General features: G+C 41.0%; 1 protein-coding gene across 10 annotated transcripts in view; it reads left to right on the top strand.

Moving 5' to 3' along the window:
• ppfia4 (PTPRF interacting protein alpha 4) overlaps nt 1-22,854 on the top strand; it is a 55,184-nt gene that overhangs the window by 12,359 nt on the left and 19,971 nt on the right. Inside the window, exon 1 of one of the 10 annotated variants that reach the window (XM_034869374.1) lies at nt 15,748-16,121. The exons of the other annotated variants lie outside the window; for them this stretch is intronic. Coding sequence (XP_034725265.1) covers nt 16,059-16,121 — 63 coding nt within the window. The 5' untranslated portion in view covers nt 15,748-16,058. Of the gene's footprint in view, nt 1-15,747; nt 16,122-22,854 lie in introns of those variants that run through there. 10 annotated transcript variants of the gene reach the window in all.

Below are 22,854 nucleotides of genomic sequence, written 5' to 3'. Positions count from 1 at the left end.
GCTAAATTCACTCTGATATTGCGATGAAATGACAGGGTCAAATGCTGGAGAGTGGTCGGGGTTAAACGTTGAGGGGCGAGGTTAAACGTTTAACCCCGCCCCTCAACGTGTCTGCGGGTCTGCAGTCAGGGGCTTCTCAAATGTGGGGCCAGAGGGGTCTGTCTAAATGTGGGGCCAGAGTGGTCTGTGAGCTGACTGACTGACCGGCTCGCGAGAGTCATCCCCGGCTGTCGTAGCAAGCTCGCCCGCCGGGGTTTGCGGAGCTTTCAAACTCCAAAGGCTTTTTTAATTCACCATCAATTTTCGTTGAACTGCCTATATTTAAAATCTACACATTTTTCGCCTTAAAATATCTTAAAAATGAATTTATTGATTTAATAATAGACGTAAATGTGAAAATCTGTGTACCGGAAACCATTAGCGCTTTATACCTGAATTGAATGCTGGGATACCGGCCCGGCCAAGTTCACACAAGTTACCATCAGATGTATCCTAGGTGAAATGGGCGTGTCAAGATCACATCCGGGGATTTTAAGTGTTCTTGGCGAAATGCTAACTTGTGTATTGGGTCAGTACTTTGGCCACCAAACATGACGTTTCACAAGAACACAAGAACACAAGTCCATAGAAGAACACAGATTGAGAAACTCCCAAGGATTAGCGTCAACATCGCAACGTACTGCAATGTGACCGTCGCGCATGCGCACATCGCGAGTATGATGCTAAAACACTATATCGTTCAGCCCTAGTTCTGAGGATAGGCTTTGTTAAATACATGATGACATACACCTATTACACTACTGAATAGACCCTATCCGAGGCAGACTTCACTAAGTACATAATGGAAAAACTAATAAGATATTTCTGGGGCATGTACATCCAAGAAAAACTCTCAGATTGTTTTTTTTATGTATTAAATCACCACCCGTTAGTTCAGCACCAACTACAGCAGTTCTCAGCTGCATTCTGTTAGTCATGTAATCCTAGCTCCTTTCACAGACATGTGTGTTGGTGCAGACACTCAAAAAGTTTAATGTACACGCATACACACATGTACAAGCTCTATTCCTGTGTCTTTGAGTTTGTGGTGAAGTTGTTCTGCCGCTTCTGTTCGTCATCTTTGGATTAACACGTTTTTGTGTTTCCTTGTTTCCTGCAAAGCATAATAACCTGTTGTTTAAAATCACTTTATGAATACACTTGAGTTGACTCAGTCAAGATCCAATATCCATATTAAGATTACGACTCACTGATCTGTTCCCTTGCTTCAAAGTATCGCTCCCCTCCCTTTTTTCTTTCACTCAGTCTCACTGACTCTATCTCTTGTGCTCCCTCGCTCTCTGTCTTATCAGTGCTGATGGCTTTAAGCGCGTGTGCTGAGAGGTCTATTAGTTAGCTATCGTTCTGTCAGATAATGCTTCATATCTTTCAGCCGCTTCACTGTACTTACAGCTTTGCTCTGTCTGCATGAGGTGGCGGCACAGCTGCTAGAATAGGAGACTGGGACACAAACCTCCACATAATAAAAAAAATAGGTAAAGGTACATTAACATGGCATATCAAGTGGAAGTGTATATGTGTACTATATGTCCTGTAGCATTGCGTGTGTGCATTGTATTATCTAAATCAGCTCATTAAACTAGGAGGTCGCTTCATCTCCATGGTAGCCTGAGAACATTTCATTATGTTCATATGAGGATATGTGTATATGTGCAAATATGTGCAAAGGTGTGAATGCATGTCTTAGTGTTGCAGTTTTTCAGTGGTACCAAGAAAACATTTATTTTGTGATTGCATTGTGAAGTCTATGTAGTTCGTCTATCTCCAACGTTAATAGCCTGGACCGGTACCACATATTGTAATTGAATGAATAACTGACACGCACACACTCACTGTTGTTTCTGTGGCCAGCTCTGTCTGTCGATGATGAAGGTCAGTAAGCATTGTGGTGCTCCATTAGAATAATGGGGGCTGTGACGTGGCCTGCCCCAGTGCAAGAAGAACATCATTCACACTTAGCTGCTTTCATCTCTCTCGTGCCGTATGCCCGTCTTTTCTTGCCCTCAATTCCACACTCCAATAGCCCTTTTATTTACTCATGCTAACTCTTACATATGCTGTCTCTCTTGCACACACACACAAAATTAAAGAAACGAACACAAGCTCCGTGTCAGTGACCTCAGATGCCTCAGAGGAGTTTTTGAACCCTTTGAATTTGGTTTAAACCTCAAGCAGTACACTTGTTGTAGACACCGTATAACACTAGACAATATAAACAAAGGATGTTATTGATGCACTGAGGAATTCTTGTGACTATATACAGTAACTGGAAATGGCCTGTGGCATATGCAATTGAAAATGGCCTAGATCCGGATAATTAGACACCTGTAGTCAACAGCATTCTGTTGGAAGATTGATGGTAGCTCTGTCCGTTTGCTATTAATATACAGCACACTGGGTCTGACAAGAACTTTTCAATAAGAGTTCTTTTCATTTTCTAGATGATTGTAATATGACAGTGTACACCACATTGCTTTTTCAGCAGTCTTTGAAAGACAAACAGTTCTACAGTTTCAGTTCTTAGAAATAAGCTTCATAATTTCCGTACAGTTTGTGGGTGTGGTAAATTTAGTGTTCTACCTCTACTGAAACAATTATTTGTGTTCAAAAAGCATATGCAGTTAATTTGGTTGATGGATATTAGGTGAATACTATTATGTAAACTGGCAAATAATGGGACAGTTTCCTTATGTGTACTTCCTGTTGTGAAATTCAGATAGAATATGCGGAATGCTTTGTCCATTGCATAAATTGTACAAAGTACAACATGGGCACGGTGTGGTTGGCTTTTATTTGCTTTCAATACATGTTAGTTAAGCTGTCATTAACATCAACATGAATGTGATATAATCTTTTTACATGTAAAAATACGTATGTCTGAGCTTTTTTTGATAGTTTTCAGATCCTCATGGGGGCTCTCAGTGAGAGACAAATGCAGACAGTCTGGTGCATACAGTATGTCTGTTGTCTGATAATAGTGATCCAGACCATTTTCAACAGATTTGTGAGGTAGGGGAAGTTTAAAGGTTTTCTTTTAATAATACTGAATTTCCAGTTAGTTTGGTATTGCCGGATGGCTCTAAATACTTCAATAACCATGAGCCTCAGCTATCATTGCTATCGGGAGAAGTGGAGAGTAAAACAGGCAAATCAGAGCTGTAGCAAATTTAAAAAAAACTTGTTGCTGCAATATTGGGAGATAATCCCTATATTGTTACTAAAGTCATCCAAAATTGACCCATAATCAGAAAATGAACAGAGTCACTGAATATTGTTTATCGGGTTTCTACAAAGAGTAGCGTTGAGCTTCCAGGATAACGTTTAGCCAAAACCAAAATTCTGATAGTGAGTCATGGTAGCCCTCTAACATTTTTATGCACACAGGTTTGTAGCTTTGACCTTTCAATGATAATCAGTTATATTTTTAAAATAACTCCACTCTGTTGAGTAAATAAATTATCCCATAAACATTTTTCCATTTCTTAATATTACTAATTTGACTAATTTACAATTTACAATCATTTCTCTGTGCTCACACTTGACTAACATTGTATGTAACAAGGAATACTGTAACTGTAAACTTGTGCTATTTTTTTTAAACAATGTCAATCAATGGATCTCAGTGTGATGGTTATCAATATTCAATTATGTATTGCCATATGAAGTGCAGTTGATTTGGAATTTGGTGTGGTGCGCTCAACAATAACAAAAGATAGCCCTTTATGCTCTCTCTGCTCACTAAAAGCTCAAGGTACTAATCTTCACATAATCTGGGATTGCTCTCCTGTTTGTCAGTTCTGGAACAATAATTCATCCTAAATATCTGCCTTGATTAATGTTACATTGACCTGTTACTGTCAATGATTTGATTCTGAATCATCTGTCAGCGCTTCAGCTCTCTAAAACTGAAAAAAAATGCTGATTTTGCTGGACTTACAGCAGCCAAGAGAATGATTGCAACCTGTTGGAAACCACCTCATGACTTTTATATTTGTACATGGACCTTTTCCTTCTTGGATATCTTGTATATAAAGCTCTCCACAGCTCGCATAAATGGAGCACCAGGAAAGCCTTTGGACACTTGGCTCAGCAATGCTCACCAGTCAGTTGGCAAAAGATTAAAACACTTTGCCATTCACTCTTGCTTTCCAGATGTAACAGCTGTGAGATGGAAAATGTCATAAGGGAAACATAAGAATCATATTTGAATTTGAATTGCATCCACTGTGTACAATAGTGTGGTAACGAGTAGAGGAGTGGGCGGGCATTCATCCCCTCTGCTCAAGTTAGATGAAGGCTGCTAAAAGCCCCTTTGAAAAGCTGTTTCAATTTGGACACAATTAAGCAGGTGTCCTCTTGCAAATGAGAGAGGAAAAGAGACAAGTCAATTGTGACTGAGAAATGGACTGAGAAAGAAAGGATGTCGCCTGTAGTTGTGTTACATAAAGGTCATATGAAGCTTCCAAGAGACAGTGCCGTCTCTCCTCCCATCCCCCTCTTCACTTCCGCTGCCATCCTCTGATATTCCTCTCCAGTTTCAGTCACATCCTTTTGTCATTGTGATCTGTTCATTTTTGCCTTCTCCTATCTGATCCTTAGTTTCCGCTCACCACATCTTGTTCTCTCTGCCCCCTCTCTGCTCCCTCAGCCAGTGCTGGAATGTCAGCATCTTGTGTCAGCAACGTCTTCTCGTCTTTTCTAATCTTTTCTCTTCTTCCTCTCTTTTCTTTTCCTTTTCTACCCTGGAGGTAGCGCTTCATTTTAATTGGTCCAGACTTTCAGCCAGGGCGGTGGGTGCATTGTGGCTTGTGCCACACTCACTCACACACACACACACACACACACACACACACACACACACACATATACACACATATACACACACACACTTTTACAGTTAAAGACTTAAAAACATAATGTCCGCTGTCTGTTATTGTTCTGTAACAATACTGTTTCCATGGTCACGAAATTATAGTAATAGACCTCCTTGCTCATAAACAACTCAACATATTGAAGAGTGTGGGTAAGTGATAATAATAATGTACTAATAATATAATGAAAAAAGCATGTGATGTGGCCTTTGAATATCCTGATCAGGATTATATTCTTTATTCTCATTCATGAAAATGAGCAAGTTTGGGGAAGTTTGGGGTCCTCTACTGGAGCTGCTGCCCCCGCGACCCGATACCGGATAAGCGGTCGAAGATGGATGGATGAAAATGAGCAAATTACTGAGCTTTTGTTTTTTAAAAAGCATATTTTTGTCCAAAATAATGCAAGATCATCTGTTGTCATCAGGTTGTTTTTTTCCAGCCAACTCCTTCCCTCCTTGTTACAGTGACCTATACTACCTACATTGTCATCACACACGCACGTTGACACTTACACACAGACATTAAGACAAGACACAACAGCCTGGTGGGAATACATTAAAGATCCAGTTGGCACTTGGTAAATGCTGACCCAACGGAATATATGTACGTCCCGCCCTCCAAGTGTTCCCCGTCACCCTGAGGACACGGCGCCAACATGTCCCACAAATACGCTATGCTTATACAGTATGTTTGTGTGTGTGTGTGTGTGTGTGTGTGTGTGTGTGTGTGTGTGTGTGTGAGTGTCTCTCATCTCTCAAAGCTCTGCAAATTCGGTCTCCATGGAAACGTGGGGAGGGAGGGGATGATGTTGACTTCCTGACACCTTCTGTCCTGTTCTTCTGTTAGCAACTCTGTCTGTGTGTGTGTGTGTGTGTGTGTGTGTGTGTGTGTGTGTGTGTGTGTGTGTGTGTGTGTGAGAGAGAGAGAGAGAGTGCACGTGTGAGTGCGTGTTTGGCTTTGCTCTGCTGTGAAGCTCCAACTTTGATGGCTGCTTCTGATCACCTGCCAAAGCTGCAGCGGCTCAGTGTGTTAGTGGGTCTGGCTGAAGAACTATGTGGAGGAATCCCCTGTTCTTTGGGACAGGACGAGGAAAGCAGTGATGGACCAGAAGAGAACAAACACAGAATAGTACTGTACTGTACTGGATGTACTGCATGTTTCAACCTCTTTTTCAGACATTTTTGGGACGGTTTTTACAGAAGTTTACTGGTTTCTGCTTCTTGAATGTAAATATTGTTGGTTTTCTTAGTTTTTGTAAAACAAAAAATCTTTCTGGCTTTATGTTTAAATACGTTAACTTGGCCTCTAAAAATTTGTGATGAGCATTTGTATTTGTTATTTTTGGTCATATATATATAACATTTTTATTTGTATAGGGACACAAAAAAGACAATGAGCAATTTGATCTTTTGCCAGAAACACAATCATGTAATGTTATAAGACAAATGCAACAACAATGACAGCATTTGAAACGGAGCATATTTATTGAAAAGGGGGGTGCCTTTATTGACAGTAGATAGTGTGTGAGTGAGCGGGAGACATGCACCAAAGGTCCGGGATGTTTCATGAAAACAGGATGCCAATAAACAGAGCCTACAGGATTTATTCTTTGATTTTACATTTTAACAAACGCTGCCTAAAACATGTCTTAGCTACATCCCAGTTTTCCAGTCCAAGGTGATGTTTCAAATGTCTTGTTTTGTCTTATCAACAGTTCAAACCTCAAATCAATTCAATTGACTGTCATAAGACTGAGAAAAATTGTTACATTTTAGCTTGAATACCCAAATGTTTGCAGATCATTTAATTCTATAGTTGTATTGTTTACATTCTGCAAGTAATCATCATATGGACTTTAGATTTCATCTACCATTTTCTCATCTTTCCATTGTCCAAGTGAACATCAGGGGAACAAGGACAAGGTTATAGTTCACAAAGCAATCCGAAATCCAACACAGTGAAAATGGTTAATATGAGAAATATAAGAAACCGATGAAGGAAAGAAACTTGATGAAGGATAAATTCATTAAACAGCCGTGGGCTCTGCATTTTACCACACCCCAGCATAGGCCTTAGCAGAACAGCTGTTTGTGTGTGTGTGTGTGTGTGTGTGTGTGTGTGTGTGTGTGTGTGTGTGTGTGTGTGTGTGCGCGTGCGTGCGTGCGTCAGAGGTGTGCCAAGATGACATCATTCGGTAGCTTGCTGAGAAGGTCTACTGCAGGCACATGGCATCTACAATATTTATAGACCCCCAGAACAGATGAGCTCACTCAGTCACTCATTGTGACTGGCTTAACACACACACACACACACGCACACACACACACACACACACACGGAAAAGAAGTGGCAGAGAAGTTACTCACGCAATCTGTGCCACACCCGCTCACATAAATATTTCCTCCTCTCTCCTCCTCCATTTTTTCACCCTCTGGCCTTGAGGAGTATACTGCATACAAGTTGAACATCAAACAACACAACACATCCTGCAATTATTGAACTACACTCAGAATGACCTTGATAAGCTTGAGAATTATTGCTGTTGTGAAAATATACACATTGTGACATAAAAGCCTCTGCATACAGTGAAAATCAGCTTCCACTGTATGAGTCATAAGGAGAAGGAATGGTACTGTGTGAGGGATTAAACTGGTGCAAAAATAAGGGGCTGCTACAGTAACCAAACACACACAAACACACACACACACACACACACACACACAGACAGACACAAAACACAACAGGCACAAATGCATCACATCCCCTCCTAACATGCATACTACACACACAGGATTTAAATCCTCATATCCCAAAATAAACAAAATAATTTCTTGGTACATCAGTGTAATAGCAAAGCATGATTGAGAGTGACCACTGTGTATGTGTGTGTGTGTGTGCGTGTGTGTGTGTGTGTGCGTGCGTGCATGCATTTTTGTGTGAGCCAGTGACTGAGCAAATGAGCATGTGAGCTTGAGTTACAAGGCAGGAGAGCTCCAGAAAGAAAAATCACATTTCATAAATAAATCATCCAGGGCCTTGTGAGGGATGTGCGCACACACACACACACACACACACACACACACACAAAGCTGCAATGCTTCATATGGCGGACCATAACACGGACCATCACTTTTAAAGAGCTCTGAGTGCGTGTGTGTGTGTGCGTGTGCGTGTGCGTGTGCGTGTGTGTTTGAGCTATGTAAAGAGTATTTTAGGAACCTCCGTGAGAGAAAGTTGTGCTACATTCTCCGTGCTCCTCTCTGTCTCCTCATCTGTCTCACTCCCCTTCTCCTTCTGCCACCATCACCATCACACGTTAACACTCTCAAAGCCTACGATCTTGAATGAGCAGTTTTATAAAAGTGCAACTGGCTGGAAGGGGATTTGAGATGAGGTGCTGAACTAACGGTAGAATTGACGAGTGAGGAAATGTAGTAGGCAAAGGGACTTTGCATTAAATAGTAAAATAAAGCGTAGGCCTATACAACTGTGATGATATTAGCTGTGGATTGCTTTTATATATGTATTTCCATTTTGTTGTGGTGTATGTAGCTAGACATACACATTGGTCGTTTTACATATTTGGCATCTTTTCTTTTTTTTCAAACAAATCTATTCTTTGTTCTAACCATTACTATTGTGAAGTATTTGTTTCTTAAAGATCCCATGAAAGGGAGCTCTTTGGAAGCTTTTACATAGGCCTTATACCACATCTAAAGTATCTTTCCCAAAATACAGCCTTGGTGCAGAATTACAGCCACTAGAGCCAGTCCCATATCAAGCTTTCCTTAGGATGTGCCTTTTCTGAGTCTATAGCTGTTGAGGAGGAGAGTGTGTGTGTATGTGTGTGTGTGTATGTGTATGTGTGTGTGTGTGTGTGTTTCAAAGCCATGATGTCTCTCTCTTTCTCATGGATGGGCCAAATTTTCTTGGCGGGCAAAGCAGAGAAAGGGGAAGTAACCTTGCCCTTTATGACCTCATAAGGACCGAGATTCCAGATCTGCCCATCTGAGCTTTCATTTTCTCAAAGGTAAAGCAGGATGCCCAGGGCTCGGTTAACACCTATCCCCATTTCTAGCCACTGCAGGACCATAGGCAAGCTGGGGGATCTCATATTAATATTTCAAAACAACTCATAAAAAGAAATTTGCATGCAATGGGACCTTTAATATTGTAAAGTGCACTTAAAAAGTCAACTAGAACAAACTGATGACAATTGAAATGCACACATTTACACTGTGCTCAATTTGAACCCAGTGTAGTCTTGTCCATACTTCTCTCTCTTTTACCTGTTCTTACGTGGACTGCACTACCAATGTGTGTCATTTCAAACATTTACTTCTCATATTTAGCATTTTTAGCCCTACTTGAAACTTTTGTAAAGATGTACTCATCATAGCAAAGTACCAACAGTGTCGGTCAGGGAAATTTATGTAAACATAACTTTTATACATATAACAGTAATTAGTAACTATGAAATTCTCCAAAAAACCACTGGCTAACAGTCATTCTAAAGTTTGACATGTCCTGAAAAGAGGGGACAACACAGCCTACAGTAAAGATTCTCCATGATAGGAAGTGTATGTGTCAGAACTTGTTGCTTTGGTGATTTCTGCAGTGAGGGAGTAGAGAAGGGAGGGGGAGACAGCATCTTTAATGGGTTGAACATGTCCATTTAATGATAATTACACTTCTCAAGTTTGTTCTGTAATTCAAAAACGTGTCTTCTTGCTCTTAACATTACGTCCCCAGATACTCACATTGGAAAATCTGAAATGGTCTGAAAGCTGGACGACACATAAATTTTGATTTGGTAGAAACCGTTCTTGATATCTGAATGCTCATTCAGCCTAATAAAGGCCCAAGTCTTGTCTACGGTTTAAACCTTTTATTATTTTTCTACATTAAAGTTTGGCGATACAGTATGGCCCTAAAGAGGGGTTATTTTGAGTTATGTTAAGCGATCTCCCGAACTTTTTTTCTTAGATTATCTATTGGGGTCTTTTCCCTTTATTGGACAGTTGCTAGACAGGAAAGGTAGAGAGAAAGAGAGGTGATGACATGCAGCAAAGGGCCAAAGGTCGGATAGGAACCCGGGCCGCTGCAAAGGACTCACTCTTACTAGGTGAGCTAGAGGTCGCCCCACATAACATACGTTTTGATGTATTTTGTGTGCATCTGTTGGCAATGCACTGGGACTAGACGCGGGACATAAATGTGGCGGAATAATAATAAGTGTGTGGGATAACAGTCTTTATCCCGATTTTTGCTATTGCAGCACAGGGACAGGTCGGTAGTGTGATCTCTCTCTCTCTCTCTCTCTCTCTCTCTCTCTCTTGTTCTCAGTGGTGTAGAGTTACATTTTGCCACTGCAGTTTGGACTCTGTGAAGGGCAAGAACAGCGTTCCTGACCTCCACAAACACACACAAACACATATCACCTAGACTGCTCATTACTCACAGCCATTTTTAGCTACATGAAGGATTGAGAATTTAGAGATTATGGAAAATAATGCATGAGCTACCTTTGGAGCAGTTTATTTAGTCTAAATATGAAGATCAATATTAATACAGCTGTGTTTAGTGCATCTCTTGCTTTCCCCTAGAACCATGATACACTTTCATCTGCAAAACAGAGCAGCTGGGACAGACTGAATGTGTGTGTGTGTGTGTGTATGTGTGTGTGTGTGTGTGTGTGTGTGTGTGTGTGAGTGTCTGTGTGTTTGCTTGTGTATTTTTTCAGTAAATGAGGAGGTGTGTAGTAGGCGTGGATGTATGCAATGTAATCTGCCAGACTTGACTGAAACTGTGTCAGCGTATCATACATTGGTCAACCATTGTTGTCATATGTAGACTGTCTTTTTATTTTGAATAAGAAGAACTTGATTAACATATGTTTTAATGAAGATCAAAATAGATTTAAATGGATAGAACAAGAACAGACTAGTAAGGGCGACACGTAGAGTTCAGATGTGAATGTGGACACAAACATTGTCTGTTGTTTGCAATGATTATGTGCATTGGGGTAGTAATAGGCTTCCCCCGGGGCAGACCAGGAGATTGAGGAGGACACAGGGAAGGAAGATGGAGAGAGGTAAGCCGTGCACTCCAAATAAGTGATGAGGACAGCGAGAGAGACAGAGACAGAGCTGACACAGGTGTTTTAGACAGGGGCAGAAGGGAAGGAGGTGACTGACAGAGGTGACTGAAAAAAAGAGCAGAAGGAGGAGAAGGATTAAGAGAACGTGGTCACGAGGAAGGTGGTAATCTAGAAGGACAGATAAATCTTGGCAGAGTGATGATTGAGTTTGATATCTGGATAGCATGGGGAAGGAGCAATGTGTCCATTTACAGTTATATAGTTTCAATTTGAGTAAATCTACATTGCTCTATGTATCCCACATAATCAAGATGAGCTCAAAATTGGTAGAAATGCAGATATCGTTATCTAGGTCGCTTCAATTTGAACAGTGCGCTCACAGTTTTTACTTTCTGAGCAGCAGCAACAATCTTCTGGATTTTTTTTCGCCTGGGTTTAGCCACTCAGACCTGAGGCCTGACCTGACCTTGGGGCTAGACACAGATATGTAAAGAGACAAGAGGCTCTGCAGACACTACACAGGCCTTAAAATACCTCTTCCTCATCTAGATGTTCTTGTTTTTTGTGAAAGGATTAGTTGATTAATCAAAAGATAGTCATTTAATTGTTTGATGCATTTGTAGCCACACTAGCAGTGTGGGATGGCAGTGCCAATCTGTCAGGCAGCTGGTCCACCACTTGAGTCCAGACTGAAATATCACAACAACTATTGGAAAACTGATCATGAAACTTTGTACAGACATCCTCTGATCCTCAAAAGGATTGTAATAACTTTGGCGATCCCCTGACTTTTGCTCTAGCAACATCATCAGGTAAAATTGTTTGGGTGTTTAGTCCATTAGTTTTTAAGACGGTCGTTAAGTAGACACAAAAGGCAGCACTAGATTTGCTTGATTATTGTGAAGAAGAGTCCAAGGAGACAAAAGGTAACTTTTTAACAGATTTTGTGTAAAGCACTTTGAATTGCCCTGTTGCTGAAATGTGCTATACAAATAAAGCTGCCTTGCCTTGCCTTGCCTAGTGCTATACCAAATTTTAGCATGCTTACATGTTAACTAAGAAAGTGAACATGGTCAACATACTGTCATAAAATCAGCATATGAGTATTGTCGCTGTAATTCCAAACATTTGCTGGTTCCAGCTTCTCAATCTTCTCAGAAGATTTGTTGCTTTTATTTGTCTTATATGATAGTAAACTACATATGTGTAAATTGTGTCCTGTTATCAGACATATTGAAGGTGCTACTTTGGTTTCTGGGAAACTGTAAGTGACATTTTTCTGCTAGTATTCCGGAATAGAGAATTGAGTTTATGTTTAGAATTTAAATCTTTGCATGTGGTATTTATTTATTTATTTAATGAAAGAGAGAGGTTTATTTGTAAATCCACAAGGTACAGTGGACAGTTTAAATGTGTCTTATGCAAACCCTTATTTTTAGACACAGCACACATATGCAACTCAGGCAAATACATTTTTATCTCAGTCTCAGTTCTCTGTCAGATCCCTGTCACTAAATGCAGTTTTTAGTTAAGTAAGTTACTTTTAGTATATTAGTTAATCATACATTCATGAAACTAAACACAAATACGGTATTTCCAATTTTTTTGTTAAACGTTTGAAAGAAACAATGACCATTTTCAATATAATGTTGATTTTTGTGGTTTGTATTCAGTGTGCAGGTGTTGTTGTCTTTTACAACCAAACCTCATATATACTGCGTGTGTGTGCATTTATGAATGTATTTGTATTGTATGTCATAGCGGAGGTGACGGGATTGGGGGGTTGCCCTCTGCTACATGTTATGTTACGATGTAAAATGGCTGCTCTCCGTCGAGGGAAGGTTCAGCTGAGATTAGCAACGCTTGAGAAAAATAGGGAAGAGAGAGGATGGAGGGGAAAAAGATGAGAGAGCAGGCATGGAGGAGCTGGGATGGATAGAGTGTGAAAGAAGTAATCAAGTGTAGTTAGGCAGCAGCAGGCGGAGAGAGACGAAGCAGCAAGGAGAGAAAGAGAGAGAGAGAGAAACTGTCAGATAGAAAACTTTTGTGAATTCCGCTGCTGGAAAGCTGCTCTTTCAAATGTGTCAAGGTTTTGGAGTTTTTGTCAGTACTGCTGATGTGCATGTGTGCTTTGTGGTGTGTTTTTTGTATAGTGTTTTTTTTTTAATGTGTTCTTTTGTTTTCAGTCTCTGACAATAAACTCAGGTTATGCCAAGTCTGGCTGGCAAGGATGAGAAAGGATCACCCTACATGAATGCTCACCAGCTTCTGTTGTCGTCACTTTTGTTTTCCTGCTTCACCTTCATCTTCATCATGGCATGTGCATGCATGTGCAATTGGTCAAATTTATTTCAAAGCTGCCTCTCTCTTTGGACACCACCAGCTACTCTAAAGCTAGTAAACTGGCCTCCCCGCTTGCATATTTTACCTGTTTCTGTGTGAAAATGTACACATGACATGACTTTGGTTTGCTACTAATTTGTGTGAGCACCATGTGCTGCCAGTAGGGGTCTCTTTCTCACCATTGACCCAGATGCCAGCAGTGACCGGTGTGTTTGGCTACTCAGTGGATTTAACAGCTGAGGTTTGAGCCTGCAGTGAGCTGCTGTCAGTTAGTGGTGGAAGTCACCACAATCACTAAAAGATGTTTTGATGCGTAGGGACTTGTCTGTCTCACTGATTCATCTTTTGCTCTACTCACTCGCCATCTCTCCCTCTCTCTCTCTCTCTCTCTCTCTCTCTCTCTCCCCCTCTCTCTCTCTCTCTCTCTCTCTCTCTATCTCTCTCTCTCTCTCCTGTGAACACTGTTTCCTTGACAACCACGTGCAAGCAAGAAGACCTGTGGACAGGAATCATTTTTATATATTTTTTTACATCCATGCACTACCACTCCCAATAGTTAGAATGTTAAATGAGCGTATGTTTATAACTGACTGAAGATATGGAATCATTGACTGGGTTTAGCCCAGTGTGTGATGAAGCACAGGAGAATAGAGGGATGTGAATTTAAGAATGAATAAACAGGGGAGGAATGCAAAATGACAATACTGAACAGTTGCATCACTTGTAACTAACAAGACATTGGTGTAACTTCATCGGAGAGACGCTCTACTGTAACACACTGTTTGCAATGTGAATGCTAAACCACGTTTGCTGAGGTGTCTGTTTGCAGAATCCAAGTCAACTTTATCAGCCAAGTATGTTATTACAGGGTCAGGTACTGTATGACTAGACTAATAAGTTACTCTATTTAGAGGTGGGTTAATGTGCATATATTGATAGTGTGTGTACTCCAGTTCAAATTAGTCAGTGGTTTGTGGAAAATGTAACAAAAATCTGTATCAAGCTGAACAGATGATTTTATAGAATATATGTTATAAAATATTGTCTATACCTGATAAAGAGCTTTGTAATAGTAATTTCTCCACATTTAAAGTTTTTAGTTGTACATCGGATGCACAAAACTAATAACAGTTAATAGTGCTGGTGTATAAGCAGTATCAGTAAAATTACAGAAAAATGCTTAATATGCCTAGTAATACTGGAATCATTATTAAAGGGCACCCTAGTGGTTTTACTTGCAAGAAATACATAAAAAGTTGTCAAAATTAAAGCAAAAGTGGTCTGTCTTCCTAAAAAAAAAAACAGAATGCAACTCAAAAGACCCTCCGTTCTTAGTAACAGCAAGACCCACGATTTACAATCTTCACACAAAAATTGTAATCCAGGTTTTCTCTTCCAAGAATTTAGTTTTTGAGATCTCAATCCCAGGTTACTTAAGGGACATCAGACAGAAGATATTGTAAGAAACTCTTTTTGGAATGTTTAGTACTCCTCCTGTCCATTAAAGTGACTATTATGCAATCTTCTTTAGGTGGCAAAAAGGCTCTGGCGTCATAAATATGTTATAAAATATGGTTCAGGAAAGTTTGACCCATTAATTTGGAGTACCATAACATTTCAATAATCCATTTTTCATGTCATGGCACCAAAAGAGAAGTTAAGAATTATGAGTGAAATGACATCCTTTGCAGTGCAGACACCACTAACAGTATTATAATAAAATAATATTGATATTCTTTACTGCATAAAAGCACCGGAAGGTCAAGTGCACGCACTGTAAAAATCCTACTGAGAGAGGAGGGACAAAACAGGCTGCTATTTAAAAATAGAAAGAATCAGCACGCACAATGACATGCTGGAGGAAAATGGGTCTCTTGAATTTGTGCTGAGTAAGCAGTGACTGGAGTTTTTATTTGAAGAAACAGAGCATTTAATTTTTTTGGCATTAGTTCCAAGTGTGACTCAATGCTTTAACTTTTACACATGTGTTTATTTGGGTGTTTGTGTGTGTGTGTGTGTGTGTGTGTGTGTGTGTGTGTGTGTGTGTGTGTGTGTGTGTGTGTGTGTGTAATAGAGAACAGGTGGCCTGAGCCCCCAGCAGTCCTTGTCCAAACCCTGCCTCATCCTTCCTCCATCAGCTGATCACTACAAGCCTCTCTGTCTCCGCCTCCCTGCATCCTCATCATTTTCCATCTCATTCTTCCTCTCTGATCAAAATTGTCCATCATTACCTCAACCCCAGCTCTTTCTCTCTTTTCTCTGCATATCACTGTTTATCCAGCTTCCTACCCTCTCTTTTCTCTCTCTCTCTCTCTCTCTCTCTCTCTCTCTCTCTCTCTCTCTCTCTCTCTCTCTCTCTCTCTCTCTCTCTCTCTCTGTCTCTCTCTCTCTCTCTCTCTTCTTAGCCCTCATCCCTACTGTTTTTCGTCCCGGCTGCAGTTAGAGCAGGCTGACCAGAGGAGTGCTGTTGTCCCGAGCGGAGGGGATAGGGAACAGCACATGATTCTCATCTAGCCCTGCTACACTTAGTGTTGATCAGGACTCAGAGGAACTATCCCTCTTTTTCCATCTTCCATCTTCATCACCCTTTTTTCCTATCACTCCTCATCCTCTCTACCTTTTTCTGTCTCTCTTTTTTATGGGGGGTCTGTTTGAGGGATCTGATATGTTTAACCTTCACCATGAACCCAACAGTGAAGATCCACCTTCAGAATGGGACCCACTTTAACACCTACATGTACCAGGTAGGGCAGCACTCAGCACCCTCACAGTTTGTGGCTATTAACGGTGAAGGATTGTCTTCAGCTTAAACCGCTCTCTCTGTGGTCTCCACGTGTCCTTGCCTGAGTATTGATTTCAGTGCTGATGACTCTTTTCTAGGACTGAAATATGGCCTTCTCTCCACCTCTTCCTCCCCCTTTCTCCTTTTCACCACCATGCCTCAATTAGGCTGCAAGCAATGATTAATACTTCGCAGTCATCCAATTTGCACATTGGTTTAGAAATGTGAGCACAAGCCCCTCAACTAAGGGTTTTTACTGGTTAATGTGGCTAGTTGCATGTTTTCAACCTCCAATTGTCCAAGAATGTAAAATAGATGAATATCTGTCATGCACTGATGAGAAATTATCTCTTTTTCTGTGACTGCTGTGCATGCTTGGTTTATCATATGTTTGCTACAGCATATATGCATGAGACAGACTCTGCTGATGCACAACAAAAACTCTTTATGTATCTCCTTTCATCCGAGCAGAGGATGTATTCCCCTCTCCTCCTTCCCTTATTTCTCTTTCCTTCTTTCTGGCACAGGTTTTGTTTTTCTACATAAAAAAGATACATGAGTGGATGCTATTCTTGGCTGAGGCCTTCAATGGGCACAGAGAAAGTTATAAAACCTGCAAGGATTCAACTCCTTTGTTTGCTGAACCATAAGAAAATGATATTTTGGAAAACAGAGAGAGAGGGATACACTGCTGATGTGTCAGCTAGGCAGGAAAACATTTTTTGCTGCATCAATCAACTTAATGGCCAATAGTCAGGGTATTAAATGGCTTTTGATATGCATATTTTTTATAGCATTGGGTTTTTGTTTTGCCAGGTTTTGTTTAAATCCTTTAAGGTCCCATGGCATTGAAATTTCACTTTACATTAACATTTTTTTTACACTTTAACATGAATATGAGTTCCCCCAGCCTGCCTATGGACCCCTAGTGCCTAGAAATGGTGATAGGCGTAAACTGAGCCCTGGGTATCCGGCTCTGCCTTTAAGAAAATGAAAGCTCAGATGGGCCGATCTGGAATCTTCTTATTATTATTGTCTTCTTATTAGCTTCTTATGAGGTCATAAGGGGCAAGGTTACCTTCTTTTGCTCTGATTTACCCGCCCCGAGAATTGGGCTTACCCACAAGGGAGAGACATCATGGCTTTCAAAAGAGCAAAGTGGCAGTTGGTCAAGGCCACACCCCACCCTCAACCTTTAACAAGTGGTTAGAACTCTTCTGAATTGACTTATGCTTGGGATTTCACATTGAAACCCCCCCTTACCAAGGTGTTCAGATTCTTTCTTTTTTTATTGAGTTGTATTCAAACAGAGCATATATGCTGTTGCGCTATCAGTACTTAAGAAGTGAGTCCAGAGCTGGCATGGCTTCAGTCAGTCTTGGCATTATCCCTAATGTGCTTCACTTAGGCTGATTTGCTCATGACTCTCAAAGATTATGCAGAAGACTAATTTTACTGCATCTGTCTCTGCCATGAAGATTAATCCCGAAAAAATGTTTGAATGTTCAAATTTACTTTCCATGTTCTGCAATTTGAAGGGTGAAGCATTTAGAAACATTTTCAGCGACAGTTGTTCCTACACTCAAGGGTGGAGATCTGTCAAGTGCTGCAGTTGGTTGTTTTACTCCCCGGCCTCCAGAGCTGTCACACCATCATGTAAGAGGAATATCTCTCAGCAGCTTTGTGCAGCTTTGTGTTTTAGCGTGTGCACCCGCATGGATGTGCGTCGGCGTTCACCTGAGGAGACGTTCATGGGAAGTTTGCATGCCGCTCTAACACTTCACTTTCCTTAAGAGCTGTTGCCATGGCTACCGCCGCAGTGTGTGGGGTGGCGTCATGGCAACAGATTACTCACTAGCCTACTTGGGGCCAACACCCAGGCAAGGTGTTGTGGTGGTATGTGGGTGTCACAGTTCCTGTGTGTAAGATTTGTCAGAGGAAGGTCGAGTCCACCTTTGGCGGTTTGCCGCCTCACTCTCTCTGCAGTGGGGATGAGTTACAGATCTGTGACATCTGAGTCTCCCCGGGGACTCACTCATTCTCGAGTCCCTGCATTCATCTACGGTGTGGCACTCCTTAGTGATTTACCGAGATTTACATCAGAGTTAATTTAGTGTCTTTTGGTGCAAGTGAGTGGAGCTCAGTCATTCTAGACAATCTCTGACGAGGGGTCTCCTTCTTCTTTGCCTCTCCACAATAGATGATTCTGTAGGCTCTTTAATTTGCACTGTAGAACTTGTACTACATTCATGCAGAATTGTTCAAATGAACACCTTCTACCTTGGTTTCTGGGTCACAACACATTGACAGAGTTCAATCAGTCAGACTTTACTTAGAGATACCTGAGTGTGTCATTATTGCTGAATGACTGAAGGAAAAGGAGTAAAGGAGTGTTTTAAGGTACTGCTCTAGAAACATGTTGAATTCATCAACTCAAGTTCTGATGCTCTTTCCAAGATGCAAAATAGGAACTGATTGCTTGGTGCTGTGCACTTGGGCTGTTAGCATCCTCAGACTATCATAAACGATATTGTGTGACACAACCCTTCCCCACCCTGTGAATCATGCAATGTGTGAATGAGTTGATAGCCATGTTTACAGTTTCCATCTCTTTCCTTTCTTGCTTAGTCACATATTTCCTCCCTTCCTCTCGTTCCGCCAACTGCTGCTCTGAGAGACAATGTCACTGTCACTGTTCTTGGGCTTTGGCGAACATCAATTTGTATTTGTTTTGGCTTCACTCTCCTGTCTTGCCAATCTAGCCACACATAGAAGAAGTTGCCATGACGTTAGAGGCTGTTTGTTGCTCAGTGCATTCATTCTTTTGAAAAGCATGTATCTGTAATCTTCAATACATCCCTGGAGTTGTTTGTAAATAGAAAGGGGTAACACACAATTCTGTAACCGCCTTTCATTAGTTAGCGTTACAGCTTTCCTGCTTTCCCCAAATGGCCTTGAGCAAGCTGCAGAGAACAAATGTAAATGTGTTCTATTTGGCTGAGAGTTATACGGTGAGTAAAGGCAAACAGAGCAGTTGTGAAAGCAACCATGTCTTAAGAGGAAGACACTTTTCTAAAGGATGAAATTAAACTTTGTATTCCAAACACAACAGAATTTCTGGTTGCATTGCAGTAGAGTTAGCAACTAGTAAACAACATTAACTTAGTGCACAGGGGAGAACAAAAACGTATGTTGTAAAACAAAAAGAATGAGCACAGAAAACTACTACAGTGCAGCAGTGATGGAGTACTCAAGTCCTTGACTCAGTTGAGTTGCCATTTACTGGGTTTGACTAGACTTTGACACTATGATGATTTGGATTCGGACTCGAGGATTTACAAAATCGAACTTGAGTATTCATGAAATACGACTCGGAAGATGTATGAAGTTTCTGGCTACTTCTATGTATAATAGGTAAGTCAAATTGGATATTACATATTCATTTAGAGTGTGTAACTGTTTCGTGCCGGTCCTGAACTCAGACTTTAGTCTGACTCGAGACGCTATTCTCTGGACTCGTGACTCGACTCAGACTCCAAATCTATTAATTGTGACTCAACTCAGACTCTTCTTTGGTGACTTGGACTCAAACTTGAACACTGAACACTGACACTTGACATGGACTGCTAGTGACTTGACTTCATCACTGGTTGTTAGTTGTTGTGTAAAAGTGTCACAATCTCTGACTGATTTGGCTTTCCATTTAAAGGTAACACACTGACACTGAGATGGCTGCCCCACTCCATGCTTGTCTTTTTTGTACAGATTTTTAGAGCCTCCAGGCTGCAAGAACATTAGGTTAGGGTTACACTTCATTTGTCAGCACCAGAGGTTGCCACATGGGTTGGACACTTCATGTCTTAGGACTTAAAGTTACAGTATTAGTGCAGCTGTTATGTTAATTGACTAGCTAGAAGTTTTTGAGTACATCCTTCAAAATATTGTGCAGTGGAGTCACAATCTTTATTTTTTCTGTTCCATACTGAGAGGGCTGTCTTATGACAGAGATGATGACCCCAGTTTTTTTCACAGCACTTTGAATTGGAGAGGGATTCTGTGATTAAACGCTTGTCAGGATGGGCCTATCCCAGTGATCGTGTAGTAACTCAGGGTAGTAATTAAAAGAGCCACTTCATTAGTCGTGCAGACTTCAAGAGAAGTAATTGTAAATCAAGATCTCAAGAGAGTCCTGAGGACAACAGAAGAATTAACAGTGATAAGACAGAGAACAAAACACAGCTGTTACTGCTGTTTGCATGTGCTTGTGTGTGACCGACACACAAGTACAAGCAGATATTATCAAAACAATTGCAGACATATCCAAAAAAAGTCCAAAATTAATTGTGAAGAAGACATAGTTTATTGTAGCAATTTATAGAGCAATTTTTACACTCTCTTGACATTACACATTACACAAACACGCCCAAAAACACACACACACACACATGCTCAAACAGGACCTATAGATGCATTGATGGAGAGATGTCAGAGTGAGGGGGTTGCCCATTAAATGCGCTCTGAGCAGTTGGGGGTTTGGTGCCTTGCTCAAGGGCACCCCAGTAGTGATCAGGAGGTGAACTGGCACTTCTTCAGTTACCAGTCCACACTCTGTACTTGGTGAACTTGAACCGGAAACCCTCCGGTTCCCAAACCAAGGTTCTGGATGTCTTTCCAAGTTCAGTATTTACTAACTGTTCTGGGATCTGGTCCAATGATCAGTGGTTTTAACTTTAAGAAGAGATGTGATACACTGAGGCAACTTCAGCATGATACATTTAGAGTAAGTAGCTTGAAATAGTGCTCTTTTCACTGTGCTGTGTACCGTAAATACTGTGTGTTGTACTCATAGTCAGTTCCTCATCCACAGCTTTACTGCTTAACAACAAACAGGAAACCAAAAAGTGATCATGTCATTTGTGATGACTGCTAAAGCACCTGCCTTTTATGTGTTCACACACACACACACACACACACACACACACTTACTGTATATTTGCATGAACATCTTAAAAAAGTGCACCAAAAGTATTGTTTAAATAAAATGTGGGGTTATGCTGAAAGTGTTCATTCATATTTTTTCTTTCTGACAAAGTTCAAGTGTTTCTTTCTACAGTGCTGACATCTGAGCACATTACACACAGACAGACACTCAAGGTCCAGGAGGAAAGGATAAGCACATTCACAAAACCTTATAATTTTTTGGATGGCATTTTTGTGTGTGAGTGAGACTGCACTCCAATCTCTCCCCCCCCCCCCCCCCCCCCCCCCCCCCCCCCATCTCTCTCTTTCTCAATACACACACACACAAACACACACAGATTTTTTTTCTCTCCATCCTTTAATCCAAACTGCTTAAGGAAGCGAAGGGGAGAAATCCCTTTACAATGTCTAGGCTCAGCAGTGTTTGGTAACCACTTGCTATCTCACATTGTGGTTGCAGGCAAAGAGCAGCAGTCCTCCAGACACCTAGAACCTACTCTCTGCTCTATATGACATACTCTCCGACAGATGTCAAGGTTGTGTTGTCAAAGAGCTGCTCTCTGTATGAAGATGAAAAGACATCCTTGGATTTTTCATGGCTCATATGAGTTAGGGGGGGTTAGGATAGACTTACACTTGACTGTTCTGTTATACACAGTAACACACCTAACAAAGGTTATATACCATTATCTACTCTTTCTGACATTATTTGTCAGTGCATGTTTGTCACATTTGTTTTTAGAGTTGAAGCAGTTTGTGGGGAGATGCAGAACGCTTCTGAAAGGCAAAATGATGAAGGGATGAACTGGAGAGTGCGAGAGGTGACCTGTTGAGCCTTTTTGCCATGATTGAAAGAGACAGTGAGCTACAACATCTGTTGGTGGATTTGGTCTGAGCTCCTGTCTATTGGTGCACCCCTGTGGAATAAGGGAAAGTAAAATTAACAAGCTGACCCCTTTTCACCCGTTCCTCCCATTGCCCTTTTCCTCTCTCTTCCCTCTTCAGTCACTTCCCTATTACATATTGATATAAATGCCCTCAGAATTCTGTGATTTACCAGAATGGATCTTACTGTAGCCAATACAAAGCATATAGGTCTACTTTCTGTTGCCCTAAAACTGGGATGTTACAGTAATTAATTTGTTAATGGTAGAGATGCGTTTCATGCTTGTACCTCGTTGTCCGGTCACATCTGTTGTGGTTACACATAACGTCTTGATAGGGCCAGACAAGTGCCAGGTGTATGGCTGTACTAGCGTGTAAGGACACCAAAGTGGAACGTTGCTGATTTTAACTTTAAAGAAGTGTGTGTGTGTGTGTGTGTCTGTGTGTGTGTGTGCGCGAGACAAGCAGAGAGAGCATAAGCCTCTGGGTATTGGTTTGGACTAAAGCCAAGCTTACAGCAAATGCCAACAAAGCACCAAGAGATGTTCAAACAACATGCACACACACTCAAACAGACTCACACACATAGAGACGTACACACAGATGTACACACTTTAGTAAACAAACAGCCACCCAATCTTTGCTCCAGTGTGATCAAACCACAGAAAATATTAAAAATAAACGTCAAGCATTAACTGTGTTAGACACTGACTTTTTCTCTGCCATACACTGTAACAGCAGGACTGTTAGCCTCTCACCTTGTGTAAATCCAATCAATGTCAGAAGGAATAAAATCTAGAAAATCTAATGGGCGAAGGGATTAAGTATGG

Source organism: Etheostoma cragini, chromosome 4 (assembly GCF_013103735.1).
Source record: "Etheostoma cragini isolate CJK2018 chromosome 4, CSU_Ecrag_1.0, whole genome shotgun sequence".
Classification (NCBI taxonomy): domain Eukaryota; kingdom Metazoa; phylum Chordata; class Actinopteri; order Perciformes; family Percidae; genus Etheostoma; species Etheostoma cragini.
Note: the sequence above shows the minus strand (reverse complement) of the source record. Positions and strands in the feature narration are given on the sequence as shown.